Source organism: Pseudopodoces humilis, chromosome 1 (genome assembly GCF_049639895.1).
Source record: "Pseudopodoces humilis isolate 2021_Gansu_Grassland_sample_001 chromosome 1, ASM4963989v1, whole genome shotgun sequence".
Classification (NCBI taxonomy): domain Eukaryota; kingdom Metazoa; phylum Chordata; class Aves; order Passeriformes; family Paridae; genus Pseudopodoces; species Pseudopodoces humilis.
Window position 1 is genome coordinate 83,297,655 of NC_142200.1, and position 23,425 is coordinate 83,321,079.

The following is a 23,425-nucleotide window of genomic DNA, read 5'->3' on the forward strand; positions in this document are numbered from 1 at the left end:
CAACCTGGCTTTAAAGACTTTAGCGATGGATCTTGTAAGCACTGCACATTTTTCCAAACAGTATTTGAAAAAAATTAATTAAAATTTAAATTTAAATGCTACCCTGAAGCTCCCTCACCATTTCAAAATTCAAGCGTTGTCCTTCTGGTGGGAAAGTTAAAAATATTACCCTGCCCTTATTTTGTTTTCACTTGTGTCTGCAATTTGCATTGAACCATTCCATAATAACAAGTTAACATGTGCATCCACAAGTGGAGCTTTGTTACACAAGCACACTTGTGTTTCATATTTCTCTGGTGGTATTTGAAAAGTGCTGACTACAGATGCTAAGGAGAGCTTGGTATGCTTTTAAGTGTAATATCTCCTATTTTCCATGTCTATTCTAGCTTCTGCCTTCCCCTGAGTTTGTGCTTGGGTTTTAAATAACAGATACAAAAGGAGACAGATTGGCATCTGTACTCTGGAACATCAGTCAACAGACTTAAGCCAAAAATTCTCCCAGGTAGAGAAGCTGCAGTAGCTTTCTCCTCCAGCCTATTTCCCAGGCACAGAAGCTTTCTGCATTCGTCATACAAAGAAATAAAACTGTTGGAAGAGAAGGAAATAAGTTGAGATAGTTTTTTCTAAGGAAATGGAGTTTGGCTATGAGAGCCGTGCTGCTGCTGTGTTGGGAGTTTATTGCCTTTTGTTCGCACTTAGCAAGGATCATGGAGGCCATGGAAGGGTGACTAAGGCAGAGCAGCAATTTTGTCTGTGAAGATGTGATGTGTTCTAGGAGAAAGAGCAGCAGTGATGTACAAGAGGAAAAGTGCCTCAGTGCCTCATGAGGGAATTTGAGGCAGGTGTGGAGGGTTGGACAGGCTTCTTGTAATGAAACAGCCACCATCAAAGATCCTGTAATAAGCTGGCATTAAAAGTTTAATTTATATTTATAGGGTTATTTTCAAACAAAGGCATAATTACCCCAGTATTTCCTAGAGCTGGACTTGTCATTCCCAGGAGCTGGGAGGTGGCCATAGGTCAGCAGCCCTACGCACAGTTATACTGTGTCTACCAAACCAAACAGCTTTCTTTATCTGATTAGTTTTTGCTGAAATGTCATGTGATGTCATGTATTAGTCACAGCAGTCAAAAAACACTTGTCAAGCATTTTTAAAGGTGTATCCCACTTTTAGAAAGGAGATTATCTGGGATCCTGTCTTAAAAGCTTCAGGATTTTGGATGGGAGTTTAAGTTTGGCAAAAAACATGACTCCATACTATGGAGTTTTAATTGACTAAGTCAGATTCCCAGCATGAACAGCTCTATTGGTTTCTTTGGATTGCTAATAGGAAATAAATGCATTTGGTGAAAGCTCTGGTAGAATCAGGTTTTTAGATTTATGTGAGCATGTCAAATACATAAATGATTTTTGAGTAACAACAGTGGGAAGTTCTGTCATTAGCTAAAACACAAAAAGCAACAGCTCTGGTCACAAACTACTTTTTGCTTAGCTGTATGGAATGTTTAGACAATAATAATAATAGAAAAAGATGCTTAGTGATTTATCCTGTTCATTTAACAGGTGCTCCATTTACAAGATGTCAAAGATGTTTCTTTTGGGTTTCAAACAATAACTTCAGATGTTTCCAAACTCAGCTCTTTCTTTGCACTGAAAATGGTCAAACGGCTCTTTGTAGACAAGTCTCTCAATCCTACCACAGTAAGTACTGCAGGAAAACCCTGGAATTATGAATTGCTTGGCCATCATGTTGATGGATTATGGTGTCAGACTGAAATGTTACTTAAAGTTAATTCTTGTACTTTTGGCTGTTGGTTGACTGGACTCAAATAATAAACAGTATAATATTGTTTGTAGGAGGATGGATGAGTCTGCTGCTTGACCCTGAGCTGCGCAACTCTTACAACACTTTGAATTCTTTGATTAATATGCTTTAGGTCAGCAGCAAGTTTGGTTTTGAATGCAACATAACTTCTATGCCACATCAAAGTGTTTGTATTGCAAGTACAAGTGAAAATAAGTATAAAAAAAATTGGTGGTGCAAGTGTGTGTCCAGTTCACACACCCAAGTAATTATTGCATAAGCCTCAGTGAAGAAGGTGACGTTTGGTCTTTTAACTTACAAACTTGGCAAAAAACTGAGAAGGATGTTGGGTTTTCCCTCCAAAGTTGTCTTTGAGTAGAGTCCCATGATATTAGGATAATATCAGCTTAAAAGAGGTGCTTCAGAAAACTCAACACGCTGCAGTAATGCTGTGATCAGATCATCTGCTGTTCAGCCTCTGCTACTGCAAAGGCTGGGACCCAGGGCAATAAGTGTCTTCCCTGGTGAGGACAGACATGATGGGAGCAGACTGTGGCCTCTATTTAAATATTGCTCAGGCCTGGACTGAAGGTTGTTTTATGCTGTAAACTCTGGCAACATGGTCACTCCTGCAATATCAGAGTTTCTTAACTGCTGATGTAACGCCGCTGGTCTGAAGACCACCTTGGGAGTGAAGTGCTGGATACACATAGAAGGATATGTATGTCCTTGTTGTCTCCTGCAGTTATTTAATAGCTTTCCTCAAATAATAATGAACTCCTCAACTACCCAATGGCACTTAACCAAGCATGACTTTGGTTACTTGTGTCTTTCAGGACTTTGTCAACTCCACAAAGAGACCTTTTCCATCTGAACTGGAATTAGTGGAGTTCAAAGAAAAAACTGAGGAAACCCGAGAAAAGATCAACAAATCCCTTTCAGAGCTGACTGATGGTGGGTACAGCTTAACCTTGGGGATGCTGTTTTCCTCTTTGGAGAAAGATCTTTATCCTTGTGACACCTCTTTAGAAGTAAATACATAGTGAAAGAAGACTAGGCCTACTATTTGGATTCACGAGGATTAGCAGTACTGACTTCACTGCTGCAGCCCTTCTGAAGGTGGAAATGTCAGATTGACCTTGCATTAGCCTTGGGGAAAGCTGCTCACCTTTGTCTGCAGCAGGATGGCTTGGGAGAAAGACAGGTCCTGGCTGTGGAGCATCACAACATGTAAAACCAAAACATAGAACCCTCTAATTCCTTTAAAATCTTCATTGTAATGGGAAGTACTCACTGGGCTCTGAGTTTCAGGCTGTTAATTAATATCTCAGCTGCTTTTGCCAGCAAGGGTGCCACAAGCAGATGTGGGTCTCTCATTTGCCATCTTGTGGAAGCCCTGGCAGAGGTGACCCCGAGGTTGGTTGCCACCTGTTGCCCTCATGTGGTGCAAGCTTGGAAACACCATGCACGAGTCTGGTCCTTCCCAGGCTGGCACAGGTGCCCATAGGGAAGCACCTCTCCCTGCCTGTGTAACTCCAAGACAGGACTTGCTTTCCCAGTGCTCTGAATTCAGGGTCATTCATGGCAGCGCTTGAACAGGTCTAAGAGAGAGTGCGTCATGACATTTGCATCCTCTTTTGAAGTCTGTAGCAGTATTTGGATATTAACTGTATCAGACCAGCATTTTTTGTTATCCTGGTTATTTTATTCTCATGTATCAGTCTAGAAAGGAGTAGCTTCTAATTTGAAACTTCCCATCAAGTCTTGCTCCCCAAATGACCAAGTGTTTTTTCACTTACACCTGTTGAATTTTGCAAAAACTCAGTACCTTCTTTAAGGTACTGAACAAAAGCAGGAGATGTAGTTTAGATTACATATGATATAAACCAACAAAACATGTAATTTGGAAGATCTGCCTTGATCCCAAACCCCAGATCAAAAATTAAGCTGCAATTTTAAGTAAGTGCTCCTTTTTGAAATTTTCCATTAGAAAGAAAATCTTTTATCTGTGCATAAAAAGACGCAGAACACAATGGTGTTTAGTTCAGTGGAATGTTACCATATTCACTTAAAGAAATAGATATACTGCTAATGTATTGTTGTATTAACTACCACCTTAAACCCATTTACAGGAAAAATGGAGAATGTTTTGAATGAGGACAGTGTAAGTGACCAGACTCAGATCCTGCTAGTTAATGCAGCTTATTTTGTCACAAACTGGATGAAGAAGTTCCCAGAGGCAGAGATCAAAGAATGTCCTTTTAAAGTCAACAAGGTACGTTTGTTCTGGGGAAAAAAAAAAAAAAACCCACAAGAAAAAGGGTCTGTTTCCTCTCATGAAAAATGCAACCTTTGAGCTAAGGAAATCCCAAGAAGAGAAAATGAGAAATATTTATTACCATGCATCTTAGCCTCTATCTACTCTTACACAGTGTTGCAAGGGTCCCAGACTGTCCTGGGAGAATGTTTAGACAACATGAGCTGAGTACAAGTGGTCAGAAGCAGCCATTGTCTGCAAGGTGATGCAAATTCTCATGGGTAGCTTTTTCCAAGAGATTGGAAGATTACAGGTACCAGAGGCTGTGTCCAAAAACCAGCAGAGGTGAAGCACATTGCATTTCTTGAGCTGATGAAATGTGTACAGTCATGTCACCTCCTTGAGTACATCCCTTGGGTTCCTGGCCTTGTGTTTTCCTCTTCAGAGATGTCATCCCATCAGTCTCCCCCTTTCCAGTCAGGCTCAGGACTGCAGCCCTCTGCATGTCAGTCCTGCTTAGCCATGAGGTCCAAGTGAGAGCAGCACCTCTGGCTGCAGCATTCAGGAATCTGTGACCAGTGATGAATATTGTAATCAGACAACTTACAGCCAAGAGACAAAGCTGAACAACATTTGTGAGATAAAGAGATTATATTCCAAATATACACATACACACATATGTATAGGGATGCGTAAGCAAAGTCGGAGTTTCAGGTTCACTGAAAATATTCAGAAATTACCTCGTCAGCCAATAGTTCCAGCTAGAAAAGTTTTTAAAATCACACAGTCAACACTAAAATTTTTAAGTGAAACATCTCAAGATTTTTCCTCTTCCCTAAAGTAACATTTTCCTACTGAATTTGAATTTTGAACATTTTCATGTGAACAGAACAGTTTTAAAATCTTCCCTATGAAATCAAGTGTTTTGTTTGTTTTGTTCTGTTTAATTTCATTCAAAAGCAAAAACTTAGAGATTTAGGTAAGGCTGAAATTACTTCTGATTCTGTTTCAACTCCTGAACCAAAATATCAATTATTGGTATGAACAGCTTCACCTTCACTGTTGAGCTGTGCTCAGTGCTTGACACTTGCTAGCATTACAATCCCCTGTAGACAGTGTAGTTGGTAGCATTCAGTGAAAAGGCATGAAGGGCCACCAATATTAGATAAATTTAATTTTTAAGGCACATCTCCCGTATGTTGCCATTGTATTAAGTAGAATTCTGTTCTGCTTTGGAAAGCTGCCTACTATAAAAAGCCAAGAGAGTCTCTCACTGCTGCTTTCATTACCTATGAAAGCCAACAAATTCTCTGGTGGTAACTCAATGTATCCCTTCCATGCAAGCTTACAAAGTTTCCTCTGTCACCATCTTATCTGTGCATTAAAGGGAATGTTTAATTGTTTCCTCTTACGTTTTGCAGACTGAAACTAAGCCAGTGCAGATGATGAATCTGGAAGCTACTTTTTGCCTGGGCTATGTAAAAGATTTAAATGTTGCCATCCTTGAGCTCCCATGCCTTAACAAACATATAAGCATGCTCATTCTCCTGCCCAAAGAGATCGAAGATGAGACCACTGGCTTGGAGAAGGTAAGAGAGAAAAGGAGAATTGCTATGATATTTCCCTTGGAAACAGCCCATATAATGCCATATGTTTATGGAAGGCTTTTGTTATTTAGAAGCAATGAGGAAATGAAAAGTAACTTGTGAATTTACCATCTCATTCTGCTTCTCTGTTCCTCCTCTCATATTTGTGGCATTGTTTTCACTGTGTCCAATTGTGGGGTTGTAAATGAGGCTTTGTTCTAGATAGGGAGTGCACAGAAGACAGTGTAAAGTGGAGCAGGTGCCCTTATTTCTGGTATCCTTATTGTTTTTCAATTGACACGTGTCCATGATTTATTTTACTAAGGTCTTACTCTTCTCTGAGTTTTAATTTTGAGCAGAGGTGTCTGCAAATGAGCCGTTTTTTATTACAATTGCACATAAATGTAATAAGGCATTTCCTTAAGATCAACAATTCTTATGTCATTTTTCTATGAAAATTTTACTATATATTTCCACCCCTCTTCAAAGGTTTATTAAGGACTAAGTAATTAATAATATTAATTAATAGTTATTAATTAAAAGTTATTTAAGGATTAAAAGACTGATGATCACTCATGTCTCCTTTGTAATTTGCTGCAACTGGCCACAGATTTTAAAGGCAGGAAGAATCTGTCTGTGCAGCTGTAATATATGTTTATATGTTGGAGTAAATTACAGAACACACCTATCATAAAATGCAAGTGATTTTTTGTGGCCCCATATTCTGCCTCCTCCCTTTCCAGTTTTAAAAAAATTACTTGAACAGCTGCATGTTTGATTGAGATCTGGATTTTGTGTCCCAAATACCAGCAATTTCATTACTCTGCAGGGTCAGGAATAAAGACTTTTGGATCTCTGCCTGTTGGCCAGGGGTAACCTGGGTAGGGACTGTCTTCCTCAGGTTCCTTCATATGGCTGTCGAGGTGATTGCTTACCAAAACCTTGCCAGAGCATGCGCATGCAGAAGAGTTGCTCCAGAGGCCTGTCCTGTGGATTAAATCATACTTGAGTCAATATAACTGAGAGTATGTTAAGCCTGAATGCTATGGTTGTGAATTCAAAAACAAAAATTGTCTTTGGACTTTATTTTTTGGAGTCTTGATAGGAGTGAGAAGTTCAGGAATGGTCCTTTTCTTCTCCTTTCACTTTCCTTGGACTGCTGACTAATTTATTTTGTTCATTTTTGTCTTCAGCTGGAAAAGGCACTGACCCCTGAGACATTATTACAGTGGACGAATCCCAGCATGATGGCCAATACCAAAGTGAATGTATTTCTTCCAAAGTTTAGTGTGGAAGGTGACTATGACCTAAAGCCACTTCTGGAAAGCCTGGGAATGACAAATATCTTCAACGAAAGCGCATCAGATTTCTCTGAGATGTGTGAGACAAAAGGTGTGGTTGTGTCAAAGATCATCCACAAGGTCTCCTTGGAAGTAAATGAACAAGGTGGCGACTCCCGAGAGGTACCAGGATATCGGATTCTGCAACACAAAGATGAATTTAAAGCTGACCATCCATTTATCTTTTTGTTTAGACACAACAAAACTCGCAATGTGATTCTTTCAGGCCGATTCTGTTCTCCTTAAGCGGGGCACATTCATTACAAAAAAAGCACAATTACATTCGTGGTGATGCACACTCCTGTAAAGCTTTTCTTCCCGACTATCACCTTTGACAGGAAATAGAAGAGGTTCATGTATTGGCTGAGTAATACAATGTACTCTACATATGCAGCAGAACTAGTTTCTCTCCTTTTGTTTCCTCCCCTTTAGCGGAATAATTTCCACTGTGAAGAGCACACCATATTTTATTCAGAAGTATCCCAGCTTCAGCAACAAGAACATTTTGTTCCTCTGTGACACTTTTTTCCCCAAATGAAGTGAACTGAGAGCCTGATTTAAGATAGCCCAGGAACTGGAAAGGGCTCCAGGAGGAAGAGCTGCATTCCTGCTCCCTAGTGAAACCTCTCTCCCTCATGACTCACACTCTCTGGATTCCTAATGCCTAAAAGAGGAAATATGGACATGTGGTATGATAGCTCTCCCCCTGAACCTGGCCACACTCTGGTGGACCAGGGTGCCCGACCAGACCCTGCCAGCACCCAGTGAAGCAGTGCACAAGTTCTGCAGCATAGCTACAACAGTTCATGCTGGCATCAGAATTTGCATCTGTGCAGCAGCAGCCGCACTGAGGCCTCTAGACACCAGAGGCAAATATCGTGGGGACGGTATGTGTCCCCAGAAGACTCTTCAGCATGAAGTTCCCAGGAGTTTGAACTCTGCTGTGTGGCCTTTTTTGACTCATTCCCTTCAGACATGGAAGATGGGACAATTTCACTGCAGATACGAGGAGCCTTGTTGTATATATCCTAAGGAAAAGAACATTATGCAAATCAAGGATAGAACACAGTTGGATTAATGCTGGAAGTGCCACACTTTTCATGCCCAGATTATCTCCCATTTCTAGCTCTGGATTCAGCATTAAGGAAATTCCTTACAGTTACTTAATGTCTAAAGCATAAGAAAGAAATAAGGACTTCAACTTGAGTGAAATTAACATTGTAATTACTAGTCTTCAAATTCCACATGAGATTATGGTAATCAGATTTCACTTCTATCTAAAGACTGCCTGCTGCATATGTTCAGTACTCGTTCACCTAATTACTGTTCAGAATAAAGCACTATAAAACCTGTGTCAAATGTACAATACCTCTAGTGTCAGTCTGTGTGTTCATTGAGAGTGTCAGTGTTCATGACTGACTTCCAGTAAATTATAGGAATGGAAATAAGCAGATTCACTTAGGCCACAAAGTCAAAATAACAAAAAAAGCAACTAAGTGAATGTCTGGATTGCCTTTCTGAGCCATATGATGATAGTTCCCAGTAAGGATTATGTTACTGGTCAGGATACATGCAGAATTCAATTATGTATCCTAAAAAGATAGAAGCATTTTACTTGAGAAATCCTCTTGGTGCCTCAGGTCTGAAAGAAACTGGAAAGAGGTCTCTAAATGAGAATATGCAACAACCCCTAATATGCATACTTTCAACATCAGAGCACTGGTTATTGTGAGTTTAGAGACAGGTGTTCTCTTTTGATTCTTGAACTTAACAACCCATGAGAGGCCTTTAGTCACAATAATTCAGTAGTCCCCTTGGAGGGCCTTTAATGGTTTCTAATGAATTTTAATATCAGAGGGTTAACGGGGGTCTTTGGCCCATATCTTTGAGGGTACTGAAGAGACAAACTTTGAACAAAAACAATGGGAGGTGAGACCCTGCAGATCTCTGGAGGGCTTTGCTGATAACCATCAGATGTTTTGAGACAAGGATAGTGGTCAGAAAAATGAAAAATACAACAATTAATGTGAGCCCATCCTGTCTGAGAAGGACTTAGCTGCAAAGATCTTTACTGGCTGAACTTCAGTGATACCTGAATGACTGGTAATGATTGATACACCCCATCATTGGAGGCTGGGGCCAGATGTATGCAGGGCTGTTGTCACTGTGGCTTCTACTGGTTCTCCTGTGGGAGGTGGGTGAGGACATTGTGCATGGGGTTGATGACTGAGCAGCTGCACAGGCAGCCCATGCTTAGAGAAGAGGCGCTGGTTGCCTCTAGTCTGTACACTTTGTGTTTGGGCACTGACTCTTTGTCAGGTGGTTCCAGTTGTCCAGCGGGCCATTTTACACTTACTGCTACAGCTCTGCTGGTCTGCTAGACTGATGAAAACATCTGGCAGATTGTACCAACCCTTTTTTCCTTCCTGGAAAGGAAGGAAAATGAGATTTCCTAAAGGAAAAAAGCTCAGACATCGCTTTCTCAACTTTTTCAGGTTCTGAAAACATTCCAGTTCAGGAGCCAGTCTTCATTTAATGGAGGCTGTAGTCTGTTTTAATGCTGATCAGAGCATTTGGCATATCCCCACAAATTTATGGTAGCATTCTTCTCCTTGTGATAGCTTGGCCAGGAAAGGTTATCCCATGAAAGCAGAGAGAAACACTGCTTCAGGGTGGGGCCCGTCTTTCTCCACCTGCTGACTAATTCCAAGGTATCCCAGCCTGTGCAAGGCAAGCAGATATTAGACATACAAAGCTGTCTTGGCCCACATAAAGCAAACTCATTTATTGGTCATTTATGAACAGGGTGGCTTGCCTATGAAAACCTCAGGCTCATTTCTCACTTCTGCCTCTTCTCTCTGCCAGTCCCAGTGTGAAGTTTTTCCACCTCGCAGCACATGAGGGAGAAATATCCACGAGGCTCCTGCTGCTGTGAGAAACCATGTTGCAGTCTACTTCTACCCACTGCTGGCCTCTGGGACAGAAATTGGGCAAGAAATTGCATGGGAGGTCATGGGAAAACGTGTGTGGGAGTTGGTGTGTAGGAGCTCCTGTGTGCTGGAAGGTGCTGCACACAGTGGAGAGAGTGAGCATAGCTGAGGGCTTGCTCAGATCGACCAGGTGCTCCACCTCACCTTTCAACAGGGCATTACTCCCCAGTGATGGATGATGCCCCTGATGGAAAGCAGCAGGCTGGGGCTGGCTTTGGCAGGCAGTTGCAAAGTGCAGGGCTGTGTGCCTGCTCACCTCATCGCTTGCTCACCTGCACAGTCACTGCCCGCTCCTTGCTCCCAGCATTTGCCTGAGAAGAGACACATCTTAATGTCTTGTGGTAGCAAAAGTGGTTTGTGGGGAAGTTCTGAAACTTGAAAAATGCAACTTAGGGCAAATTTGCCCCACTGGAAAAGCAGTACATTTGTGTGAATATACTGTCCTAAGGGCCCAGAGAAGACTGAATTTGCACCTACATTGACATTTCCTGAGGCAAAGCACTTAAATGAATGTCAGGGAAGCTCTGAGGGAATATATGACAGAGCAAGCAAAACAAATCAGTGGAGGAATAATGTCAATATAGGAGGAAGGGAGAAAGCACACAAATTGGAAGAAGGAAAGTCTTGCAACATACTCAAAAATACTTAGGTTGTCAATGAAAAGAAGCTTGGACTAGAAAAGTATCAGAAGATACATGGTAAGGCAACATTCACAAATAAATTTTAAAAGCAGAGAAAGAAAGGAAGAAAGGGGAAGAAAGGAAGAGAGAAAAGGGAAGAAAGAAAGAAGGAAGAAAGGAAAGAAGAGAGAGAAAGAGAAAGAGAGAGAGAAAGAGAGAGAAAGAGAGAGAAAGAGAGAGAAAGAGAGAGAAAGAGAAAGAGAGAGAAAGAGAGAGAAAGAGAGAGAAAGAGAAAGAGAGAGAAAGAGAGAGAAAGAGAGAGAAAGAGAGAGAAAGAGAGAGAAAGAGAGAAAGAGAGAAAGAAAGAAAAGAAAGAAAAGAAAGAAAGAAAAGAAAGAGAAATGAGGAAGACTAGGGGGCACTACAGGAGCATGCAAGAAGAAAAAAAAGAAACAAGAAAGTGATTGGCAAACGGAAGCAAGAAAGGAAAGAAAAGAACAGAGGTTATGAGAATGGCCATTTTATCCTTGTGTCTTGCATTGCTTATGGGTTCCTGTTTTCAGATGGGTACTGGAGCACTGGAGCTCTGCCAGCTGGACTGAGACCTTGGCAGAGGAGTGGGGAGCAGCAAAGCTTGGATGGTGCTGTGCCTAAAGAAGAGGATGGTTCAGCTTCAGCACTAGAAGGAAAGCAAGGGAAGGGAAAGATGGTGCTGGGGGACCTTCTTTCTCTTTCCAGCTTACTATGTCTGATCCCATAAATATCCTATGAATCCAAAGCAAATTTTATGCTTTGTAGGAAATAAGAAGCAAGAAAGAAAAGGAATCAAATTTTCAGTGTTGCAAAGCCACATACAACCCTGGTTTAGCTCTCATCTCTGAGTCCAGGTGCCATAACCCAGTGCTGCACCCGAGTTCAGTGGTACTGACTAGAGATCAAACACTGTGCTAGTGCAGCTCAGTGATTCCCATCTCTTTACTTCCTTCTCACTCTGTGCTGGAGACTTAACCTCAGTGATCAACCACCCCTGGCCTTCTTTTATTCTTAACTCAGAGATTTAAAAGAATACCCCCTGGCTGGGGATTCCTGTTACAGTTCAAGGAAATATTTCTTCCCTTCTCTAATTAAGCTCCTTCCATGCACATAAAGCCAACTCCTTACCTGAGAGGAAGAGATGGCTGCAGGCAACATAAAACTCATGCATTTCCTATTCATTTTCTCTATCTTTGCAAGCAAGCTCAGCTCCAAACAATCTTGGCATGAACCCTGCACACACCTTTGTCCAGGCCAGACCCCATCAAAATTTGAAAGGGACTAAGCACAGCAGTGCAGTCATGAGTCTTCTTAGGGTTAATGACCGGTGTTCCAGCTAAGAGTGACTTGGCATTGCAATCAGAGCATGTTGCCAGCAGATATTGCCTGCCAGACTTGTCGGGCAGCTTGAGGGAAATGCTAATAGCATATTGCTAGATATAGGTTTCCCATTCTTCTGTGGGGAAACTTCATGGTAATGGCATTTGCATTAAACAGCAAGATGCTGCTATCAGCAATCATTGGTTAGAGGCTGAACTTTCCCACAGGAGAGTGGGAGATTTTTTTAATACAGTATTCACAGGAACGTGTTCCAGAACTCAGCTGTTGTCTTCTTCATTTAACCTCTTCAGGGAAGAAGGTAAAAATTCTATGTTGTTTTGTTGTTTTCTTTTTTTTCCCAAAATAGCTGGGATTTTTTTTTTTTTTTTTTTCTGATCCAAAGTACTCTACAGGCTGCTAAAGTAAACATCATTTTTACATATTGGGCAGAGAGAGATAACTTTATAGGCTGCAGGCAACAAAACACTGCTAAAATTCAGGTGGCTCAAGAGCTCACACAAAGGGAGCTGGTCTTCAGTGGGACATGAATGTGGATTTTAGAGACACATCTAAAGATTCTTGCCTAAATTTCACAGGCTTCTGAACCTGAAATTTCCCCAAAACCTCTCTGTCTACCCATTAAAGTCTAATTGCCACAAGACTGATGAGCTCAGGGGCTTGTTAGAGAAAGTAGATGCTTTTTCTGCCTGTATCTCCAGAAGGGCTGAAGGACAGGCTCTTTCCAAGCACCTCTACTCACTCTGATAGAAACAGGCTTAATACAAAGTGATGGTGCTGGTGACCTGGGCAACCTGACCCACAGCATGAGAAACACAGGTTAATTTTCCTTCTTTACTCACATTTCCATGGCATAAAAAAAAGCCTTGAAATGTTCTCTGGACAAGAGAGAGGGCATGCAGATCTTTGACTGGGTCCTAAGGCTTTTCCCCTTTACACTGATCCCCACCACCAGGGAAGTTGTTTATGTTCTTAAACAATGATGCTATAAAAGAGAAAGGGTGGAGTGGTATTCAGATTTTGTTTTGTTAGTGGGGGTGCTAGTCTTTGCTATTAAAATACAAGCTCCTGGGTTTGGCAATGCTGTTTAGAAGCTTGCAGAGAAGTCTGTGCAGCTGCACTGAGGCACAGCAAATAACTTGCCACCATACAGCCTGTAACAGGCCAATGCATATCCATGTCTGTTTATGCAGAAATAACTGGCCTAGAAAGACCAGAGGGGCTGATGCAAACTAACAAAAGCAGTCATGAAAAAGCTTCCTGGCATAAAAGTAGCATCCTGAGAGGCTAGGTTGTTTGGAAAATGAACTTGGCACCAATTTCGCTCAAAAAGATGCTTTGTACTGAAATGTATTGTTTTTTAATTTAAAGCATGTGTTGTGCCACTTAGGGATGATCAGAATTGCTGTGTTGTAGGAAATTTAATTTTTCTTATGTGCTGTTTGTCCATTTCACTCCAAATCTGCACAGAAATACTTGGAAATGTATTTTTGTATGAATGGTCATGAAAAATAAGAAAGTCACTTCTACCAGTTTTCATGTGAGGAGACAGCACTATGTGTCATATTGTCTATTTCTAGGATAGACCATGTAATTTCTGCCAATTCTATTCTCCTCTGTGCATGAGAAATTAATATGTATTAAGGCACCTTAATGGGATGCAGATTGAACAAGTAAAACATGCAATGGGAATTATCATGTGGCATCAGGCAAGACAGGTTCCTTCTTACTTAACTTGTGTGAATTACAGAATTACCTTAACAGCAAAGATACAGGTCTCTTACCTTCTCCACCCTATTTACTGCCTCCTCCTGTTGACTGAATAATATAATCTAATACAACCATTAATTATGACAGCTTTCAGCACAGGTTTCTTTATTCTTTGCTAGTTTTTGTTTTGATTTCACCTAACCTTAGCCAAAAACAAACTATAAAGAGAGAGCAGATCATGAATAGTTATAGAAGTGTTCATCATTTCACACAGCCATGGAGGAAGTTTGCAACTTTTACAAGGTCTGTGGTATGCAGTCGTTTCTTCTGAAGGAAGATGTTTTCCTGGGTAGCTTCTTGCTCACATACTGCAGTGGCAGTAATTTAATTTGCCAGGCTATGTTAAAAGCTGCTGAACCATCATGCAAAGGATCTCCTGTCATCAGAGGCTCTGCACTAATAATAATGCTCAGTGCAGGTGCTTTGGCTAGTGCAGAGCAGCAGCTAGGAACTTCCTGGAACACTTCTTTTAATCCTGTATCATCCCTCCTTACCACTCCAAGATCATTTAAAAGTGACACTACCATTTGCTGTCCACCATGCAGATGTTCTCCAAACGCTGTGCTCCTTGCAGTAGTTCCAAAACTCTGATTGAACTATTACACAGAAGGCTTTGTGGTGTGGAATCATTCATATACTTGTTCCCACCCTGCTTTAGATTAAGAAAATTCGCTAAATCTTTTCATTGTGCAGTAACAAAGTTCCTCCACTAGCCCATACCTGCCCTCCCTTCCTCTGGATTTCTAGAGCAGCTCTCTAAGTAGTTCCCACTCACAAAACCATGGAGTTGGCGATAGCGTTTGCACCTGGGTATCTCCCTGGTGACAGCTTGTTGCTTTTGCTAAGGGAGTGGCCACATTAGCGTGCCAGACACTCACTTTAAAACCTGTTCCCAGATCCTGGGCTCTCCCCCCATCCTTGGCGCTCAGCCCTTTCACTGCAGGGTGGGGTGGAGCTGCCTTCTTCCTACTAAGTAAGATTATTAACTCTTTTTTTTTTTTTCTCCTTGACTCTTTCTGAAGTTGAAGGTAGACACACCTACAAAGTGCCTCATGCCCTACATTCACTGATTTCAATAGCTCCATTTCAGATCTTTCAAGAGATGTGGAAGTATACCACTACAAACTTCAGCACGGAAAATGCATGGAGTTTTGTTTTCAGAAGGTTGTGGATAGAAGGATATGAAGGTGGAAGAAAAGAGAAATTATTTAGTGCAATGTCTTGTGGTATGGTGACTGCATTATTAAAAAGAAAATTAAAACTGTGTTACATAAAAAGACACTAATAGCAGAGCTAAAACAGCTGTGTTCAGAATTAATGAGATAAAACTCATCTTTAATTTGTCTGTGTTAAGAACCCTTTGGATATTTCTCATCTGTTTTGCCCATTTGCATTAGGTCTTTATGTGAAGTACTTCTGGACTCCAGGGCAAAACAGAAGTCTCAGTATGAAACATCTGTGAACTTTTCTTTCAGCATCACAGGCTCTTTCCACAGAGCATCACTCAGAAACAGGATGAAGTACTGATTGTTGCTGTGCTTTTCAAGTTAGTCAAATGGCAATAAATGTCTGCATTTGCCACATGTTGTACTTTCATATATTCAGAAACTTTATTTTTTCGTCTCTTCCAAGCCTCTGCAGCAGTTTGTTTTAGGCTCAGTCTGTTTTCCTGTGGGCTGAGTTCATTCCCATTGTCTGGCACTTGCTGCAGGTGAGGATGGTTTCACAGACAAATGCTACATCTTGGCTGAGCCATATCAACTCCCAATGCCCTGGTAATTTCTGGCAGCTGAGTCCCAGCTTTCCATGCAAAGTCATGCCTGGCTTGTGGCTGAGCAGGAGATAGCGTGCATGCTGCATCTTGAGAACACTGCAAAGCATTTTGAGTAGCTCTTTGCATAAAGAAAACTCTGCGAAGGTCAGCATCTCTGTGAAGGGAGGGAGCTGTGGTAGAACTGGGGCCTCACTGGGAGGCTGACAGGAAAGTTTTGGCTGGAATGGGTTGCAGGTCTCCAGTACCAGGAAACCCCTTCCCCAGAGGGCTCAATACAAGTCTCAAAGGGGCACCAACAACCCAGGTCAGGCTGCACAAGTGCCTCGCTGATAAAAGGTCCTGAAGTTCAGCTTTGTACTAGCCTCTTCCCACCTTTAATCTCTGGTGACACAGACTGGAGCTCCTCATGTAAACTCACTTGCAGGCTGCAGCTTCAGAGCAGACAGGGCTGAGGAAAGGTGCTTGCTGTGCTGTGGCCATCTGTGGGCACTGGGGAGAACCACTTGGCTGTGCACTCACTCCTTTTTCCAAACAAGAGCAACTCTGGCAGCTTTCTCTGGATCTGACCCGTGCTGGTACCAGTGCAGGTGGAAAGATAGAGACAGCCAGATCTGTGCCACAGGAGACATTGTCTCCATACTGTGGCTGTGTATTTTCCCCTAAACAAATAATTTTTCTGGAACACAGACCAGTGCTATTTGTCCAAAATATTTGCTTGATAACTGAAGGTGATGATGTGGAGTGGGTTTTTATCGGGGTTTTTTTGTTGTTGTTTTTTTGCTTGTTTGTGGTTTTTTGTTTGTTTGTTTTTTTGTATAATGATTCCAGAAAATTTTGTGTGATCCCACTGGTGTGTTCTACACAACACCTTTACAATTCTCCTAAGATTCAGGAAAGTTGTTTCTAATCTCCTGCTTTTCAGATGGCCTCCTCCTTGCAAGGACCAAGCTGAACTTGGTCCTAACTTGTTCTTAGTGGACTGGATTGAACGTAAATGACCTGTGGGAGAGGTATCAGACTGTAATGTTTCTAGTACAAAAGCTGGGAGTGACATACCTTGTCATATCACTGAGCAGGAACTCACAGACTTCTTCTCAGGGCTCTTGGGCTATTACTTTGTTTGGAATTTTAAACTGTGCATCCTGCCTCAATCTTTGACTCCTGGAAATCTTATGAGAAGTTCAAAGTGTACTTCAAATTGTCAGTGTTTCCATATGCAGTTCAGTCTCCATAGCTGTCAATGACCCTTTTTCAAATATGAAGACAATTAATAGTGATTTTATTGTTTGAAACCCCCTTGCCACAGCTCTGGTTAGCACAGATAGTTATATGCAGGCTTAGTTTCTGTCACCAAGTCTCTATCGCTAAGGTATGCTGTTAAGAGGAAGGAGTTGATGCAAATGTATGCCTCAGATCAGTTTGGAGAAGGAAAATGTTAGTCCATACCTGTCTAATTTTAATACCACAAGTTGAAATAAGACACAGCATGGGATAAGGCAGAAAAAGGGTCCTTTCTGAGAAATGTGCATATGTTATGAACATGGGTCCCTTTTGCAGACCCTCTGTGTCTTTGCTCCTGCATCATAGACTGATCTGTGCAGGGCTGATTAGAACTTTCAGGATGTAGGAAATGTTTGTTATGTTCAACAAGCAGCTACAGGACTATCTCAGGGCAGACATGCTTCAGTGTGGTCTAGCTAGGACAGCTGCACTTCATTTCTTAATTCCTTTGTGCTCCCACTCAGCAGCCACTTCATGATGGACTCCATTTCTAGACCAGTTATTGAGTTTTGCCTTGATCTCTACAAAAAGCTCAACAGAAGTGCAGAGGACACAAATATTGTCTTCTCTCCAATGAGCATCTCTGTTGCCCTGGCCCTGATCCATCTTGGTGCGAAAAACAACACTGCTGCTCAGATAGAAAAAGTGAGTATGAATGAACCACGGTGAGCTGCTTCCACATTGCTTGCTGTTCCCTTAATGGAAATGTTGGGCATCCCAGTGTGGCACAGGTGAGTGTCTCACAGGAAACCTGCACAGGGGCAGGCACAGGTGCTGCCTTCACAGCTGTGCTTTCATCCCTGCCATCTGCTGGTGCCAGTCTCATCACACCCCCTGCAAGAGCACAGAGCAAGGGCTGACTGAGGGGAGGTGATTCAGCAAAGTGGGGCACTCTGGCTTTCCTCAAGCCTGCTGGCAGAATATCAGGCTTTTTTTTTTCAGAATTATGGGCTGGTGTTTCCTCTTGTGGTTGCTGTGAGAATCCTGAGAGTGGGAATCTGGGTTGGCAGTGGGGAGAGCTGCAGACACCTGAAGAGGTTGCCCCTGGGTGGCTGAAAGCATTAGCTCACTTGTCCCTTATGACATTCAAGAGTCAAAATGTCTCACCCCACAGAGACCCAGGTGGGCAAGGAGGTGGTGAAGAAGGTCACCCCTCCAGTCACTGTGCCTTTACTTCCTGCAGTGCAAGTTCTGCTTTCTACAACCTTTCTTCTCTTTTCTGTTTTACTTTCTTCTCTCTACCATGAATGGTACATGATCAGTAATCCTAAGGCAGAGTTTCTCACCAGGGTGTGGTGGGTTGATCTTTGCTGTGGCTGCCAGGTGCCCACCCAGATATTCTCTTGGAGTCTGTTCTCTTTGCACAGAGACCACCCCTGCAGCCACCTGGCTTCCATAACCCTGCTACATCAATCCTTTAGACAGAGACTCCTGCTTATTTTAGGAAAGCAATGGGAATTTCTCCATATCGCTATTCTCTATAAAATAAGAGTCTGTGTATGATGCAACATTATTCTAATAGAAAAGCTGACAAAAATATTTCAGTGATGTATTTGCACAGTCGAAAAAAGGACTGGTTTCCATTAAGAGCATTGTGGTTTTGATCTATTTCTTAAGCTGATGTTAATGTTAAAAACTATTGCAAGAAGCCAGTTTTGACGTTTTAAAAAAAAATGAATTTTTGTCTCCTTGCTTTGGGCAACTTTTTTTGTTTTGAAATTTAAGATAACTGTAACAATAAAACCACAAATCAAATATAGCAATGAAAACACAAATAAAATATAAACATTTTAAGGCCGTGAGTGAAGAGTAAAATTTTAGGGGATTAAGTGCAAGTTCTTTCTGATTTGTTAATATAGAAAAATGCATCTGAACATGAATGCATGAACAAGTCTGTCATTTCAGCTGATAATACATATTTTGTGAATCTACACCACTCATCCAGTAGAGCACAGCAAAGCTTTTGAACAAGGAATATGGTTTTATCCCAGTTACAATTGACATTACTTGACATCTTCACCTGCAGGTGCTCCATGTCAGGAAAGCTGGAGGAAGAATGAGTCTTGGATATGATCACGAGAGTGCAGCCGCAGAAATGGAGCCAGAAGGAAGCCTGGAGAGTCAGCCTTCCTTCTCAGAGGTGTGTCCTTGGGTGGGGAGCCCTGCCTTCACTGCATGCTAGGTTAGTGCTGGTAAAACACTAGGGCTTGCCACTGGAGGGAGGCAAGATCACATGCTCGGAGTCTGCCTAATCCCCTAGGAAATGACTGGTTTTATACAAGGTTTTATTTTATTTGGGGCCAGTAAGTCAACACCAAAGCCTTTAGTGATCTCATCTGAAGGAGGATCAGGCTATAAACCTTGGACTAGCTGGATTTAAAAATCATTACAGCAGAATTTAGCCTTATAATGTTTTCTAATTAGGATGCAAATTAGCAACCAAAGCTGTTCAGGGGAATAATTTTAATTGTTCTGTTTGTGTTTCTCGCAGTGTAACAAGGAGGGAGACCTTAACCATAAAGTGTTCCAGGAGCTGCTTTTACAACTACAAAACCTCGGCGACAAATATGTTTTAACCTTGGCCAACAATCTCTTTATACAACAAGGATTTGAACTCCAGCAGGTAAGTCACCTGCTAACTGCTGTGGCCATGACCTCAAGCTTCCCTGTAACTGTGAGCCTCACTGTTGCCCCTCTTGTGTGTGTTTAGGAGCACATGATGTGCTACATGGAGCTATAGCTCTTGAGACTGATGGGTAAGAGACAAGACTGTCAACTTACCATGCTTTTATTAAAAAAAAAACCCAAACCCACAAAAAAACCACCCTGTGGATATCAAAGATTATAGAGCAAAATTGAAGCAGGGATCTGTTCATTTTTTGTAAATGTGTGCACTCAGCCAGAAGAGAAACTAGAGCCAAAAATGGCATATTCAAGCTGTCTGAAACTACCTACTTCAGGTCTTGCAAGTGGGACAGCAGTAAGCTTGGACAGGAAGGTTGTACAGGTTCATGCACAGGACTGCTCTGCTGAACTTCTTGCTCCTTTCCTACAGAATGACTGAGCTGTCTTGAGACTACTTGGTATGGCTAACTTGTTAGTCACATCTTTGCTTTTCTGCCAATTATTTCTCTCAATTATTTCAATGCTTAAACATCAATCATCTTGCATTTTTTCTGTTTCTTTAATTTTTTTTATCTGAACCTCAGTTATGCGGTTCTCCATGACAAGTCTCCTTCTGGTTTTCTTTTTACTTATTTACGTTTTTGATCTATGTATTAGAATAATTATCTCTTCAAAGATCGTCTGAATAAACTTCAGATACTTGACATTTCCAAAATGAAATTTTGCCTTATGCATTCAACAGGACCCTCACAATTTCTAAAATACTATTGAGCAATTTCTTTCAAAAGGCAGTAAGTGGTTAATAGATTTGACTAATTCATAATCTTTATTTTGCTTTACAGCAATTTCTGATGTGTAGCAAGGAACTGTATGGAGCAATGCTGGAAACAGTGAACTTTCATGGTGCTGTTGAAGCTGCCAGAAGAAAAATTAATGCTTGGGTTGAAAGTGAGACACAAGGTAAAACAAAGCAAAACCATAGCCATTCTACCACTGCCTTCCTACATGGGTTCAACAAATGATATTCCATGGTAGGAAAAGCACAGACCTGTTCACATTTCTGTGTGTTCGCTCTTAGGCTGTCCAAGGGTAGTTTGTCTTCCCATCCGCTCTTGAAATATTAGAGTAAGTTACCAGCTAAATTATTTATGAGTTAAAGATGTTTGCTGCAAAATATTTTTTATTCCCACCCTTATGCCTGCTAATTGCAGTAATACCTATCAGTCTTGACCAGACAAATTGCTCCTGCAAACAGCCATAAATCCATATTCAGAACACCAGGGGATAATTTTGTGATCCCCAGTTCACCCATCCTCCCTGGCTGGTAACAGGGCAGGGGAATCTACCATTTGTTTACCTGTATTGTTTTTGTCCTTCAAATAAACTGACAACTCTGTTTCTAAGTTTTTTCCAAAACTGAGTTCACAGACCAGTAATAGAGTTTCAGTCCAGAGTCTTAATGACAGCTAACAAATACTTCTGTGTTTCAAAATTCCCTTCAGGTAAAATCAAGGAACTCTTTGCACCAGGTGTGATTGATGTACATGCATTGCTGGTGCTTGTGAATGTAATCTACTTCAAAGCATCCTGGGAACACAAGTTTGAAGAAGAAAAAACTGTTCAGAGGGATTTTAAACTGAATCAGGTACATCTGCCTTCTGTAAATCTTAACATTATTCACCTTAGATACTGTGAGCATTGCAGAAAGCAAAACAATGTCCAGGGCTGGACTGCCCTGTGAGTAAGCTGTGAGTGTGTTGGGAACTTAACTTGCCTCCCCTGTTGGGTAGAGGTGTTGGCAAGAGCTATATTGCCTAACTGACTGTGTAATTTTCCTTTCAATAGGGCAGAAAGAAACTTGTGCAGATGATGTATCAGAAAGGAAAATTTAAACTGGGCTACCTTGAGGAGGTGGGTGCTCAGATCCTCGAACTCCCTTATGCCCAGAAGTCACTGAGCATGATCATCCTGCTGCCAGGTGATGTGGCTGATGGCTCTGTCAGTGGGCTGGAGCAGGTAAGGCAGTACATGTCACAGACTAGGGTTGGAAGCCAGTTGTCTGAATTAACACTGGTAAAGATCTCAGTTTTTCAAAGCTTCCCACCTGTTTCAATCTCCTTTCCCCCCATCTTATAGATTGAAAGCACAATCACCTATGAAAATTTATTGCTGTGGGCCTCCTCAGAGAACATGTTTGAGTCAACAGTGGAGGTTTACCTGCCCCAATTCAAGCTGGAAGCCACCTTTAACCTCAATGAGGTTTTGCAAGAGATGGGGATGACTGACATCTTCACTGAATCAAAAGTTGACCTGTCTGCAATGACCTCTGCAAAATCTCTGGTGCTGTCAAATGTTGTCCACAAGGCGTATGTGGAAGTCAACGAGGAAGGCACCGAGGCGGCGGCTGGCACGGGAGCTTCCATTGTGAGGAGGTCTCTGCCCGTCACAGAGGTGTTCATGGCTAATCACCCTTTCTTATTCTTTATTAGACACAATCCTACCAATACTATCATTTTCTTTGGCAAACTCTGTTCACCTTAAAGTCAGGGCCATGTTCTAACACTGTGAGGAACACCTGGATGAAAAGCAGAAATTGTATTTTTCTCCCAAATGTTTTTTTATTCCTTTGACAGCTAGTTTGTACTTCAAAATAATCACTGCAGACCGTTTTGTTTAGAATCTATGAATTGGATACTCTGCCACTAGGCTTCTTGAATTGTAAATATTGATCTGAATCCAGAATATGAGTAAATTTTACCTTAAAATTTAGGTTACTGGATATGAATAACATTTTGTTTCCTTAATGTGCGCATGTGCTCATGGTGACAATAGGATTGAGATGGGGAGGGACCTCTGGAGATCATCTGGTCCACCTCCTCTGCATGAGCAGGGCCATCTACAGCTGGTTGCCCAAGACCAAGTCTTGGATGCCTTTTGGGTATCTCCAAAGATGGAGACTCCACCACCTGTCTGGACAAGCTCTCCTAAGTCTGAAAGAGAATTTTGTATGCATGGTGTGTGCAGGAAAAGGATAAAAAAAACATGTAATCCTAAAAATTATTTACACAGTATAGAAGGCTGTCTTTTATATGGGGATAAATCAAATTATTTATCTCAAAGTCTCAAGGAATAGGAAGGAAATTGTCTAAAAGCATCCCACTGAAGTTACCGATATGGAATGCTGTAGCAATGAACTTCTAAGAAAAGTGTTTTCCTTTTCCCATGTTGCTGTGTGGTGAATTTTAAAGTTCTGAGATGAAAATCTGAGAGACAGATCTCTCTCCATGCTTTGACAAATGAGGAAAGGTTTTTTAAAGTGCAGTATAGATCATGGAAATCACAGTTAAACATTACCTGGGAATGTTTGTGGGGAAAAAAAATTAAACTTTCCAGCTGGTAGGGAGACATTACTGGTAGTTTACTGGTTCAACATAAGTGATGTCTTCCTCAGAGGATTGAGGTTTAACAAATTAACATTTGTAATGTGCTTTTAAAATATATATAATGGAGAATAAGTGAATAACATGTTTAATGCACAGAATTATATATGGCTTCAGAAAGGAAAAGACATGCTAAAATAACGATGTGTCTCTCCTAAATATATCATAGGCTGGCTGTAAACTTGTACATCCAAAAAAGCCTTCTGAAAGAAATTCTCTCATCCAAAATTTGTACACATTTTGTTTTCTCCTTTTGTAGATCTTCTAGCAGCTAGCATTTTCCTTTGCTTGCTCTGCACTATCTCGATGTGAGCAATTAAATGCTTTGCCCATGTTGAAATTCAAGAGCAAGGTCGGATGAGGTCTAAATTCCTGGATAAGACCTAGTGAATGGATTCAAAGCAGACCGTGTGAAAGCTGCTCAAATAGGGCTCCTGAAAAATGCCATTACAATGAGTCTTTTTTTGTTGTTCTGTTTTTCTTAATCCAAAATAGTACTTCTGTAGTGGAGAAATTCATGTGGCTCAGGAGGTGAAGGGCCTGTATCCCATATCCTTGCTGGAATT

At 41.4% G+C, this 23,425-nt stretch overlaps 2 protein-coding genes across 7 annotated transcripts in view; both read left to right on the forward strand.

The window, feature by feature from the left end:
* Positions 1-8,313, forward strand: part of SERPINB5 (serpin family B member 5) — a 25,796-nt gene extending 17,483 nt beyond the window's left edge. For both annotated transcript variants that reach the window (XM_088068276.1, XM_005526465.3), the window contains exons 3-7: positions 1,565-1,702; positions 2,642-2,759; positions 3,938-4,080; positions 5,484-5,651; positions 6,842-8,313. In XM_088068276.1, coding sequence (XP_087924402.1) covers positions 1,565-1,702; positions 2,642-2,759; positions 3,938-4,080; positions 5,484-5,651; positions 6,842-7,234 — 960 coding nt within the window. In that variant the 3' untranslated portion in view covers positions 7,235-8,313. The remainder of the gene's footprint in view (positions 1-1,564; positions 1,703-2,641; positions 2,760-3,937; positions 4,081-5,483; positions 5,652-6,841) is intronic.
* A 6,359-nt stretch (positions 8,314-14,672) lies between these two features.
* On the forward strand, positions 14,673-22,188 carry SERPINB12 (serpin family B member 12). Of its 5 annotated transcripts, none has more exons than XM_088068140.1 (8): positions 14,673-14,712; positions 17,259-17,439; positions 18,821-18,934; positions 19,286-19,417; positions 20,262-20,379; positions 20,922-21,064; positions 21,265-21,435; positions 21,556-22,188. In XM_088068140.1, the coding sequence occupies exons 2-8, from the start codon at positions 17,269-17,271 to the stop codon at positions 21,958-21,960; spliced, it is 1,254 nt and encodes a 417-aa protein (XP_087924266.1). In that variant the 5' UTR covers positions 14,673-14,712; positions 17,259-17,268; the 3' UTR covers positions 21,961-22,188. The 5 variants fall into 5 exon arrangements, with proteins under 5 accessions (XP_087924266.1, XP_087924328.1, XP_087924215.1 ...); XM_088068202.1 differs by lacking the exon at positions 14,673-14,712 and adding an exon at positions 15,272-15,285; XM_088068089.1 differs by lacking the exon at positions 14,673-14,712 and adding an exon at positions 15,524-15,657 and having other exon boundaries at positions 17,262-17,439.
* The last annotated feature ends 1,237 nt before the right edge of the window (positions 22,189-23,425 follow it).